The sequence below is a fragment of the Macaca mulatta genome, chromosome 7, assembly GCF_049350105.2.
Source record: "Macaca mulatta isolate MMU2019108-1 chromosome 7, T2T-MMU8v2.0, whole genome shotgun sequence".
NCBI lineage: Eukaryota > Metazoa > Chordata > Mammalia > Primates > Cercopithecidae > Macaca > Macaca mulatta.
Genome location: NC_133412.1, coordinates 4,281,844 through 4,294,714, shown reverse-complemented (window position 1 = coordinate 4,294,714; position 12,871 = coordinate 4,281,844). Strand labels below are relative to the sequence as shown.

Sequence of the window (12,871 nt, the reverse complement as noted above, 5' to 3'; positions counted from 1 at the left end):
GCTGATGGCCTGGTGCAGGGTGCCGCGGTGGCCGCTGTGCAGCAGCCTTGGTGTGTGCCAGGCAGCTGTTTTCTTCATCGCCTCTAAAAGGACTTGCCTTACGGAAGTGCCCTCAGATCATACTCTGTGAGGTCAGCTATTAATCATTTCATACACCAGTGGTAACTGGACACACTCTCTTTGCAAAGTGAAGGTTGTTTATTGCTTGTTATGATTTAACAGGCAAAATACTACACCAGGCTGTAACACCTAAGTGGTCTTCGTGAAATGCCTGCCCGGAACGGAATGCTGGGATGCACGCAACCATGAATGTTTCCTGAGGTCTCCTTTCCCTCACCTGGATAACTCAGAGCCCGGCCCTCCTGTGTCGGTGGGACTGGAAGCCCGTGGGGGACTCTGCGTCTGGGGGCCACGTGCTGTGCCCTCTGCCATCTCTGCTCACTGCTCCCCCGTGTTCGCACCTGCCTGCATTCACTGAGTGGTCACACGTTTGTACCCAGGGAAAGCAGGGCCATGCACGTTGAAGAAAACAAATCACACTGCTTGTTCTTAAAAATGAGATGAAAAAATAAATCTAAACACACTTTTCAACTGTCACTCTTCTTTAAACTTTTATATATGTTAAAGCTCTTCTTTTTCTTTTCAATATACTCTACTCAGAACTTTAAAAAATAAACTTTCTTTTTTGGTACCTCTTGTTTCCTGTATTAGCCTGGGAAACATTTAGCAATACATCTCCCTAGAATTCTTCTGTGCAAATAATAAACATAAATAATATTAACATTTATTTATATATATTAAAAAAGGCCATTTCAAGGTTTTCACTGCGACCGCCTTGAAGATGCTCCTATAAGTAGTCTGTGGTCCGGCCCCTGAAGTCCTGATCGGCCTGAGTGGGGCTGGACAGCAAGTCCACGTCCCGTTTGTCCATCGGCAAGCTGCTCCGTCCGGGCGAACTGTAGGACGCTCCCCAGCCTGCTGACCAGTGACCAGGAGGAAATCCAGTTGAGTAAGCTGAAGGTGGGCAGGCTGAAGAGGGAAGACAGCGGGGTCACCCTGCTGGTGCTGGCAGCTCTCACCTTGGACTCCTCAGGACACCCTCCTGGGACAGCATCCCCTGGCGTGGAGGACCTGGGCGCCGGTGCACTCAGCCTTTCCAGCAGGGTGTGCTCCCTCAATGCCATGCTCATGTCCATTGTGCTGGGCTCCCCGCTGGCCTCTGGGGAGCAGACTGGCTGCTGTGTGTGCCAAGAAGGCTGGGACAGGGGCACAGAGACGGTCCTCCCTGCTGAGTGCTCGGTTCCTGAGTCCTTCGGGAGGCATCCCTGAGCAAAGGTCTCTTTGGGAGTCCTGTGTCTCCTGGGGGACTTCCTGGCCAACTGACGTGCTAGCTGAAGTTGGGTGGGGAAAACGCTCCCCTGAAGGGATCTGAAAAACAATCTAGAAAGAGCACATTAAAACAAAAGGTTAGGTATTGCTGTGGGTGGTGTCTTTGAGCTTCCAGAGACCCTCACAGGGCAGAAGCAATGCCAATGCTGTCTGGGCTCACTCGGGGCTCAGCGGCACCATCCCACTCCGACACCCACCTGGGCAGCAGTGCAGCGACAGGTGTCATCAGGCAAGTCAAGTAAAACACTGGGTCACCCAGTAAGGCTTGCATAGTCCAGTAAGGGTTGGACGGAGGATAGCACGTGGCACAAGACGCGTTGTAAATCAAAGCCACGGTGAAAAACAAAAGGACACTGAAGCCACACGTTATCCAGTTGAGCCAGGTCTGAGGGGGAATGAGAAAGAAAGGGTTTTTATTTCCACCTGAAAGTGACAACAATGACAATTACAAAAATGCGCCAGTCATCAATGAGCAGGTGTGAGGTTCTGAGGCCTTCGGACACACTGCGGTCTATGACACGGGTCACCGGTGGGGCTCAGTGAGGCCTCCGGAACCCGTGGACCACCCTGGGAGATGCACAGGAGGTGAGATGGAGTCAGGGGCGAGAGGGCAAGACAGGAGGGAAAGGAGAGAATGTGGTGGTGGAGGAGGGAAAGAGGCGGGAGGGAGATGAGCATGGCTGGGGACGTGCGAGCATTGGGCTGCACCAGCTCCCCACACCACAGGGCTCGGGAACGTGTCACTGTCCTTCTCATCACACTGAGGTCAGCTCTGCAGTCTCCTGTCTACTCACATCGACCTCACGAATCTGCAGGGAAGTGTAGGGTCCACGGCCTCAGTGCCCTTCTGAGACGTGGCCACGCAGGCGGCGCTTACCCAGGTTTTGGTCTCAATGCCGAGGTGCAGCAGGAAGGTGAGCAGTGCGATCGTCACGATAGGGGTCCCCCAGGTGAACAGGTCCACGTTCGAGTCATAGTAGGCCTGAAAGACAGCGGGGTCCTGGATCTGTAGGTCCCTGGAGGCAGCTGGTAAGAAAAACTGCACCCGGGGGCCAACTTACCAGGTAAGGAATGGAAAAGCAAACCAGGCTCTGGAAGGTGGCGTCAGCCATGTTAAACCAGAACGTTCGCGGCCGGTATTCCTGGGACACAAAAACAATCAGTGATGTTACAGTGAAGTGCTGGCATCCTCTGTGAAAGCAGTTAGAATAAAAGTGGAGTCACTTGTGTTAAAAACAACAATAACAACAACAAAAACCAGCCCTGAGGAAGAGAGCTGGGAAAGGCCATGAAGGGAGGGTTCTTATGCATAAATGTCTGACAACAAAAATGATCAGATCCACAAAAAATATGTCTGTAAGGACATGTGCCCAGCAACCGTCTGTCCAACCTCAGACAGGCATCATTTTTGTTGTTTATCCTTGTAGCCAAGGAAAGAGCATCTCAAAACAATCATGAAGTTTTTTTCCTTTAAATACATATGTCTTCCTTTACCTCCCTAAATATGCACATAGTTTACTGCAGCACACATATTCCCATTGCAATGCCCTATTCCCGAATACACACCATTCTCTTCTAGAGAGCCTCTCTCTGTTTGCTGTTTAGGTTGACACCTCGAATGACATTTCCTAGGATGCTACACATAAGCGAATGCACAAGGCAAGCACCCGGGGAAAGCTCACTCTCTCAGGACTTCTGGAGATGGGAGGCCCCAGAGGCCTGGCGAAAAGCACCAGCAAACACCTACAAAACTATCTGCAGCCGAGTCACTGGGAACGCGTGCACCAACAAGACGGGCTTCAGTGGCTCCAGGTTCACAGTAAAAAGATGAAACTGGCCGGGCGCGGTGGCTCACGCCTGTAATCCCAGCACTTTGGGAGGCCGAGGTGGGCAGATCACAAGGTCAGGAGATGGAGACTATCCTGGCTAACATGGTGAAACCCCGTCTCTACTAAAAATACAAAAAAATTAGCCGGGCGTGGTGGTGGGCGCCTGTAGTCCCAGCTACTCGGGAGGCTGAGGCAGGAGAATCGCTTGAACCCAGGAGGTAGAGCTTGCAGTGAGCCGAGATCGCACCATTGCACTCCAGCCTGGGTGACAGAGCGAGACCCTGTCTCATAAAAAAAAAAAAAAAAAGATGAAACTGCTTTCTATATCTTCCCAGGGAACACGTCTCTCGAGTAGGAATAGCACCTGAAATTCCAGGCATTCTCCCCCAGTTTGAGCCCTTGCATTCCTTCCACTTTGACCAGGTTTTGCCTCTCTTGGTGGCGGGTCCCTTAGAATGTTTCTTAAGAGTGATTTTAAAATCACACAATGGACGTGTCCCAATGTTAAAAGCAAAAAACTATATGCCCATGGGCAGAAATGAAAATAACCTTGATATAGATGAACAGTCTCTATTACCCGGGTGACCAACTGTGTATTTGACCCTGCCAAGTCCGAGAGCAGCTGGCACGGGACCTGCAGGACACAGACTGGGGAAGGAGCTCTGGCTGAGCACTCAGGGGAAGTGCTGGCTGGGCTCTCGTGGGCCACCTAATTCCACAGGACAGGACACACTCCCAGCGTCTTTGTTCTGCAGGTGGCCGTGGAGGCTGAGGCCTGGCCAAGGATGGGAATTCCCCTGAAGCAACAGGTAACAAGCAGAGGCCCCGCTCCCCTCCCTGGCCCTCCGCCTCCCGGCACCCCGTGCATGCAGCCTGCTTCTGTGGGAACTGAATGTTCACAGAGGTGGCCAAGGGAAGTTAACTCACCAGTGAATGAGTCTGGAATTAGGGATTATTGCGGGAGAAATGAGACTCCATGTTCTTTTTACCCACATGGAATAATTCAAGGCAAAGACAAGCCCTTACTGTTTACTTTAATGGCTGGCTAGAAACAGCTGGTCATCAGTGTGTGAATCTACGTGGTATATTAATGTCAATATGTATTTAAATCTAGTTGCTCTTTCAGTGGCTCAGTGGCTTCCCTGTGGGTTTGTCTTCTTGTTAATTCCAATCAAAGTAAGTCACATTTTCTTCCTTGCTTTAGAAACATCCCCCCTCCAGCCTCAATGATCCCCTGTGACTGACTTGGACTCTGGGCTTTCCCTGGACTCCTGGAGACTCTTGGAGCGGGGACAGTTTTGCTTACGACACTCAATGCACCGCAGCCAAGCAGAGAGCAGCCCTTTTTCTCCTTCCTCTAGCATGGTGAGTTCTAGAATTTCTGTTTGTCCAGGGTGTCCATCTCCCCCAGGGAGGCTGGGGGACTGGCGCTTTGGAAGAGTGAACGTGGGGGGCAGAGCTCAGGAGGCGGAAGGCGGAAACTCCGGGGAACTTTACCTCCATGTTCTGGCCACTCTTGTAGAGCTGTGGGTTGGTCTGCAGCACGTTGGCCGGCACATCCCTGTCCAGCACCCCAGTCACGAGTGGGGGAAGCGACGAGAAGAGCAGGTTAAAGAAGATTAGATACCACTGGTCAATCATGGCAGATGCAGAGAAGCCACAGAAAAACTGGAACCAAAACAGGAGGCCCACGAACATCTGAAATCGAGAAAGGAACAAGAGGGACAGGCGAGTCTTCAGTCATTGCTGAGGATTCTCATCGAGGGAGCTGACAGGCCTGTAGTGTTTCACAGTCAAGATTAACTGTATTGGCAGCAATTCTTCCAAAGACAGCTGCGACCCTGAGTCCTGCTGCCGGCCTCCGCCTCTCCCTCTTCCTCCTTCCCTTCACCCTCCTCACTCCCTTAAGAAAGAAGAACTGGCAGTGGGAATTGGGAGTTTCCGGGAGCAGCCCTTGCGGGGATGAGGTTTTGTGTTTGACAATCTCTGGATCATTAACATAAAACAAAATCAAGGTTTCACAGGGCTCTAGGGCTGCTCACATTTCAAGAGGGCCAGTTGGGTATGAGCTGTGGCTTCTTCCCTAGCGGCCCTCCTCTGTCTGTGACCCCAGACAAAGCCTACCTGTGGCTATATCTCTGCTCCTGTCTCCTCTTTAGTGACCTGCATACTCTCTGAGGAGGTGCAGTGGGCAGTGACTGACTCCCACTGAGGGGAGGACACACAAAAGCACAATAGCAAAGCCAACGACCTCATCAACGTCGCTGCGGTGACCTGATTGTCCACGGGGACCTCTGCTGGGGGGAGAGGGAGAGGTATCATCTCTGATCCTCATAGCTACAGCTACCCGGCTCAGCAGAACAGGAAAGTGAGATTCAGGGAGGTGGAACAGCCACCTTCGGCCCCTGCTCAGTGGGGTGGGAAGAAGGTCAGATCTCTTCTCACTATTGCTAGATCCCTGAATATCAGCGGCCTGAGTGCATTTATACGGTGGGCATGACAGTTCAGTGATTGCAAAGCATTCTAACACTCATGAGCTACGCAGCTGGGCACAGAGCATGAACCCCTCATTCTCGCTGTCCTTGCTTATGGCATGGACATACCAATGACACTCGGCCAATGCAGCTGCTGTCAGCATTAAGAGACCCAATGCATTTCGAGCACTCACCAGAGTTCCTGGCGAGCTATCGGTGTGCGCCTACAGTGTGTGGTGGTGAGTGGCATCGTTAGTTCCCTTGCTCGGGGCCCAGGCAGGGCGAGTGCTCTCACCCCACATACAGAGAGGGAATTTGAAGTTCCAAGACATCAAATGACTTGGCTGAGGTCACGGTGTGAGTAAGAAGCCCAACTTGTTCAACTGCGATGGGTCTTGGCCTGGAGGGCAGGTGCAGTCCCAGCAGGGAGCTCTGACGCTGGACGGACGTTCTCTGCTGGGCACCGCAAAGCTTGCGCTTGGTGCTGGAGCTGCAACTATCTACCCTTTTGACCCTGACTCAGTCACTTCACCTCCCTGAGTTTTTGGTTTCTTGACTTGAAAGTGACTTGTGAAGATCATAAGAAACAACAGTTTATGTTGAAATAACCCACCATGCCACATAGCCTCCAAGTCCTGTGTCAGACAATGATTTAAATGTCTTAATCTGCAGCCTTTCCCCTACACACTGAAAACTAACATTTGGCTTTTATTCATTGACTTTCTTCCCTTCCTCACTCCTACGGCTGGCTCTCGCTCACTCACCCCCACAGGCTTGGCCTAGTGAGTCATCGGTAGCAAATGCAGTCAAGAGAAAGAGAAGTACTCAGATAATTGAGATTTTTTTCCTATAGTACCAAAAAGCTTTCTTCCCAAACCACTGTTGCTATGGAAACTTTTCTTCTCCGCTTTTTATCGGAAAGAAAGGCCAACTTCTTCCTAAAACTAATGAATTTCTCATTTCAGGAGGCAGAGTGATTATCCTTGAAGTCCTCGTGTAGATTAACGCTTGTTAACAAAGGTCTGGCGTTTTTATGGCATAAAAACAGGCCCCCTCTTCTCCTCTCTGCAGCCTTCAATGGGGAGGGACTCATCGCAGGAAGCAGGAGGCTGTGCCCATTCTAGGTGGCCACTGGGGGCTTTGTTTGCATCTGAAATGTCTAATGCTTTGGCCTACATCATTCTTGCCCTCCCTTCGATCTGAGCCATTTTAACTGGGAATTAGGGATCGGCTGGCTCAACCCACAGGCTTCGTTTTGTTTTCTAAGATTTAAAAGAAGACTGGACATGGTGGTTCATGCCCACAATTCCACACTTGGGGAGGCAGAGATGGGACGATAGCTGAGACCAGCAGTCTGACACCAGCCTGGGCAACATAGCAACACCCTGTCTCTACAAACTAGAAAAAAACAGCTAGGCATGGTGGCCTGTAGTCCCAGCTACTCAGAAGGCTGAGGCAGGGAGATTGCTTGAGCCTGGGAGTTTGAGGATACAGTAAGCTATAGTGGCACCACGCACTCCAGTCTGGGCAACAGAATCAGATCCTGTCTTTAAGAAAAAAAAATCCAAAGAAGAAATTAACTTGCTCAAGATCTCACAGCTAATAAGTGATAGAAATGGCGCTTGGATTCTGCCCTGCCCACCCCCATTCATCCCTCCACTTCTTTGGGAGCTGAGAACCTCTAGGCTTACAACTGTGTACTCGAGGCCTCGAAGCTCTGGGGATTCAATGCCAGGCTGGGAGAAAGGAGGCAGGAGCCGGCAAGCCCAGGAGTGGTGTGACACAGCCCTCCTCGGATAGTCCCAGGCACAACCTAATCTGAATTAATGTCGGACCAAACCCAGAAGTTAAACATGCCCTGACTGGGTCTGAGCATCTGTATGCATTTGCTAGAAGATGCTCTGAAAAATGAAGGGGGTGGGCACAAGGGGGAAAGAGAGGTTGGGAAAAGAAAGGCAGGTGTAGCCTCCAGAAAAACAATTAAGAACATGGAGAACCAGCTTGGGCAACATAGCGAGACCCTGTCTCTACAAAATAAAAAATAAAAAATAAAAATTAGATGGGCGTGGTGGTGCGCACCTATAGTCCCAGCTGCTTGGGAGGCTGAGGCTGGAAGATCATTTGAGCCCAGGAGGTTGAGGCTGCAGTGAGCTATGATGGTGTCACTGCACTGCAGCCTGGGAGAAAACAGTGAGACCCCATCTCAAAAAATGAAAAGAAAAAGAACATGAACAACCAATGAGAGTTTAGAGCTAGCTAACTGGAGAGTTTTTATGTGGAACTGGAAAGAGAATACGGTTTTTATTTTGTTTGTTTCTCAGAAGAGTGCAGGATAGTCTTGACACTGGAGCTCTGCTGTTTACTCAGGTAGATTTATGGGACTACCCAGGAAGATGACTTATCCTAAGAGTTTATTTTGTCTCCTGTTTGTACATTCAGCCAAAAGCAGCAGCAGCCCAGCAACTCCTCAGTAAAATATCTAGAAATCGCTTACAAACGGGTCAGAGCCCTGAAGCAGCCATGCGGTCCGTCCCACAGGGCTGTGGAGGAGCCCATCTGCCAAAGCAGCAGTGAAGAAGGAACTAGGAGTCCGACGTGAAGATCCACATGAAATGACCAGGCTGTCTGCAGAGTCCCCAGAGAGACAGAAATGTCTGCAGCCAATCTGCCCTGGGTGTGACTTTACAGCACGGTCAGTTCAGCTACAGACTGAGCTCATCCGAGAGGGGTACGTCTGCTCTGCAAGCCTGGGAGGTGGGAGAGAGTGGGAAGGCCCCATGGGCACCCCCTTCCTGTCGGGTCTGAGTCTCCCTGACCTGGGGGCTTGCCGCCTGTCGCCTGTCCTGGTGTGGGTGTGTCCCAACAGAGGCCATTCAGTATGGGAATCAGAGTGTGGCTGAATTCCCTTATTCTGATCCCAGACCACAAAGCACACTTGTACTGATTGGATTTTTCCTGTCTACTCTAGAGAAAATGCTGACTAGAGGACTCCTGTTTGGGGATACCTGAGAAACCCACGGACAGAGTGGTTAGAAGCCTGGGAGGAGGAGCCGGGCGGCCTGGGCTGAATGCAGCCTTGAAGGTTTACCAGCTGTGTGCCCCCGTGCAAACTGCCAGCCTCATTACTACACCCCTTCTCACTCTGTAGCCGTCAGTGGACTTGCTAGTGTTATCTACCTGTTTCCACCACCTCTCCATAGAGATGCAGCTGCTCTCATGCCCCTGAATTAGACTCTGAGCCTGCAGAGCGCAGAGCCAGCCCAGGACAGGGGGCACTCGCACAGGCACAGGAGGATGAAGCAGATGGGAGGCCGTGGACAGCCCACTGGCCTCATTCAGGCGATGGTCCTAAGAACCGAATCTTCCAATCCCAAAATTCTAGGCAGGTATCCAATACCTACTGTGTTTTTGTAGAAGAAGTACAGCACCATGTTGGCAAGTCGGGAGTAGCACCAATGCCCGTGAAGAATCAAGAGCCTCTCCAGGTATTGGAATTTCGGCACCGCAAAGTCGCTGGCCATCACTGCCTTCAAAGGGAGAAGGATTCCTGTTACTGGCGATGCCGACCCGGTGTAAAGCTTGTCTTCTCTTCTCAAAATGCAAGGTACACAACAGGCAAGGAAAATTCCCGTTCCGATCACAGTGGGAGCGTGGCTGGCCAGGGTCTCAATTGCTGTCATCTCCCTCAGCATCTCCTTCCATTACAAAAGAGGCAATCTCGCCCAACACGCTAGTTCAGGGATGTCACCTTATAGGATTCATTTAAGCTTTCAAATGTGTGTCATTAATGGGGTTTAAAATGTTTTCCTTTTCCTGCTGTTTTCTCAACAAATGAAAAAACACAGAGATGCATGGAGTTTATCTGCTTTTCTTCACCCCTGGACGTCATTTTCCTCTAAATCGGTCCATGATCACAACCCAAGGATGACCCCAAGCTGCTCCTGCCGTATGTATCAGAGACAGACATGCCCTGTCCTGGGAGGTGCATTTTGGGCTGTTCTCCCCAGGAGCCTTGGTGATGGGCAAGGCCAGGCCCACGGCTCCACTGGCCTCCCACACACTCCCAACCCAGGACGCCGGGTGCAGGTGGTGGCTGTGTGCAGGAGGGAATGGAGAAGACATTTCCTCCATGGACAGGCAGGACCCTGCCGTGGAAGATTCCCCTGCACATCATCAAGCAAGGTGCCTACGCGATGAAGCCAACTAGGCTGGAAAACGCCACCAAATGATACCTTTTGTCCCCAGAATAATTTGAAACCCACTCTACAATAAATGTCTTCAGGAAAAAAAAATCAAACAAAATGGCGGAAAAAGTTAGATTTCTCCTTACCATCAGGTTATTCTAAACAAAATGCCAATCTGCCTTTAACATCTAACTGATTTCCCTCTACTCAAATAATATGTAGAAAGCAGTAAATTATGCCTCAAGTGGTATGCTTGAAATGGAATAGTGTCATGATACACAAAACCTTAGAACATCAATTTTCTGAACCAAAAGTTAAGGATTTCACAGCAAATGTCCCTCTGCCTCTTCCTGTCAACACATAGGGGCTTAAAAGTCTTTTCGTGTTCTGTAATGCTTTACTCATTAACCCCACGATTCATTCTCTCAAAAATCATCTCTTAGGACTCCACTATTGCCAGGCACAGACTTGGAGAAACAGATACCATTAGACACAGTCCCCGTCCTCCACAGAATCTGTCTGAAAAGTTCAGTCAAAAGGGACAAGTGTTAAAAAGAGGCTGATGGCCTGCAAGGCCAAACTCTAGGCTGCCTTTGAAGAAGAAACCCCCGCCCTTGAGAACCACAGTCAAACCCCTGCTGAGGTCGCCTGGCTTGCCAGCCTTCTGCAGCCCCTTCCTCCCCTAAATCCAGGCCTCAAATACAACGCTTGTCCTTCCGTCAGAGTGACCTTTCCAAAGCCTCTCAGCTTTTCTGGGAATTTCAGGAGAGCAGGATCGGAGATGTTGGGGTCATCTTGTATCCCTGGCTCCCAGCCAGCCTTGGCTTTAGAGGGTGCAGGAGCTCACAAAGATGAGCCCGAGCTCACGAAGACAGAGCTTCCTGGGAGCTGGGAGATCTCCTCTGCTCCTCCTGCCCCCTGCCTGGGACAACCTCCCCACCTTGGCTGAGCTGGGGAGCACCTACTCCTCCTGTCTGACTCTCCACGGCTCAGCTCTGACAGCTCCGGCATCAGCATCCCACAGCTCGTCTCTCAAAGGGCTCAGCAGGGACTGACTAAAATGCAAGCAACAGGGTCCCAGTGCTGGAAAACCCAAGTGCACAGGATGGTAAGGAAAGGTATCAAGCCTGGTCCCTATCTCTCCGAACACATCCCCAGGGAGGATGCGCAGCTTTACATATGTGCGGAAGTGCCCAGTAACCTCCTCCCCAGCAGCTACGCCTGTTCAAAGCTGCACCTCCGGGCACTTGCCCTGTGGCTCAGCTGTTCCCATCACCTCTCATGTACGCCCCAGGGCCTGGGCTGGTGTTCCCACCTTGAGGAGGGGAGCAGGCATGGCAGCTCCGGCCCCTCCCCAGCCACCTGCTCAATATTCAAGTGTCTGATCCAGAAGATGTTTACTAGTAGAGTTTCCAAGCATATGAGGTCAATAGGCACTGCCCCCATCAGATTTTCAGTACAGGAAACCGTGAAAACAGAAGCAATGCCAAAAAAGTCAGAATGAATGAACTACAGTTGACCCTTGAACAACACTGGAGTTAGGGGCGCCCCCGAACAGTCAAAAATCCACATGTAATTTCTGACTCCCTCAAAACTTAATTACTAAGAGCCTACGGTTGATGGGAAGCCTTACTGATCACATAAACAGTTGATAAACACACACAATGGAATCTACATGTATTTCACATAATCACGACATACCTACCTTTTCCTTAATTTTTTTTTTCCTTAAAAAAAAAAGAAAGAGAGAGAGAGAGATTGGGTCTCACTGTATCGTCCAAGCTGGAGTGCAGTGGTGCAATCATAGTTCACTTCAGGCTCAACCTCACAGGCTCAAGTGGTCTTCCTGCCTCAGCCCCCTAAGTAGCTGGGACTACAAGCATGGGCCACCACGCCGAGGTTTTTGCATTGTTAGTAGAGATGGGGTGTTTCACCACATTGCCTCACTGGTCTCAAACTCCTGGCCTCAAGTGATCCTCCCACCTTGTCCTTCCAAAGTGCTGAAATTACAGGCGTGACCCACCACACCTGGCCCTCTTTAATTTTTTCGATATTTTTATGCTATGTAGTTCATCTGCAAGTTTTTTCAAATTGTCACAAATCTCCAAAAAATTTCCCAAATATTTATTGAAAAATGTCCCCATATAAGTGGACTCACACAGTTCAGACCTGTGTTGTTCAAGGGTCCCCTGTATTTTGTTCATTTATTTAGCAAATGTTTCTTGAGCTTCCCCTTGTGCAAGGTGCCACGCTGGGCACTGTGAAGACACAAAGGTGAGTCACACGTGAACACCATTTTCAGTTTTCTGGAGGAAGAAAAATGTGTGAGTAACATAATGCAGAGATTCCAGTCAGAGGACGGTGGGGGGAGTATGGCAAGTGTCAAGGACCAGCCATGATGGAACTACGGTGCATCTAGCTTAGGACCCTCCCTTTGAGGGCGGAACGTCAGCTAAAACTACTAATGAGCTCTGCACAGATCTGGCACGAAGTTCGTGCCCAACAGATAATTACTGATGGAACCACTGAATCAGCGAATGAATCAACCAGTGAGTAAGTGGTGTCTACATCTTGGTTTTCAGAACATTGGATAAATTGTTCCCTAAAATTTCCACCAATCCAAAAAAGTTGTGATTCATACTTAACCAAATGTTGGACACCGTTGTAATACTTAATCTAAAAGCAGCACATTTTTAGTGAAGTCGTTTGCTCAATGTCTGACTCCCAGACCGAGAGTGAACACAGTGGCAGAGGAAAGATGCAGAGGTGAACTTCCGTGTGAGTGAGGATGGCTACATTCCACCTGTACAGTGACGCCAGGCTCCACCTACAGCAAAGGCATTTTTTCAGATGGTATTGCTCAGTGTTCACGGACAGTAAAACGTGCCTGCTGGGACTGAGCCATCGAAAGCCAGACGGAAGGCGATGACTCACCTTGCCTCTCTCGGAACCACTTATTTCACAAAAATAGACTTGTGACATGGGAAGATGCTTA

General features: G+C 50.2%; 1 protein-coding gene across 3 annotated transcripts in view; it reads right to left on the bottom strand.

Annotated features, from left to right (window-relative positions):
- Nucleotides 1–584: 584 nt before the first annotated feature.
- Nucleotides 585–12,871, bottom strand: part of ATP10A (ATPase phospholipid transporting 10A (putative)) — a 182,943-nt gene continuing 170,656 nt past the window's right edge. For all 3 annotated transcript variants that reach the window (XM_077938947.1, XM_077938948.1, XM_028850630.2), the window contains 6 exons: nucleotides 9,094–9,219; nucleotides 4,716–4,916; nucleotides 2,451–2,531; nucleotides 2,267–2,371; nucleotides 1,587–1,774; nucleotides 585–1,440 (listed from right to left, as the gene is read on the bottom strand). In XM_077938947.1, coding sequence (XP_077795073.1) covers nucleotides 822–1,440; nucleotides 1,587–1,774; nucleotides 2,267–2,371; nucleotides 2,451–2,531; nucleotides 4,716–4,916; nucleotides 9,094–9,219 — 1,320 coding nt within the window. In that variant the 3' untranslated portion in view covers nucleotides 585–821. The remainder of the gene's footprint in view (nucleotides 1,441–1,586; nucleotides 1,775–2,266; nucleotides 2,372–2,450; nucleotides 2,532–4,715; nucleotides 4,917–9,093; nucleotides 9,220–12,871) is intronic.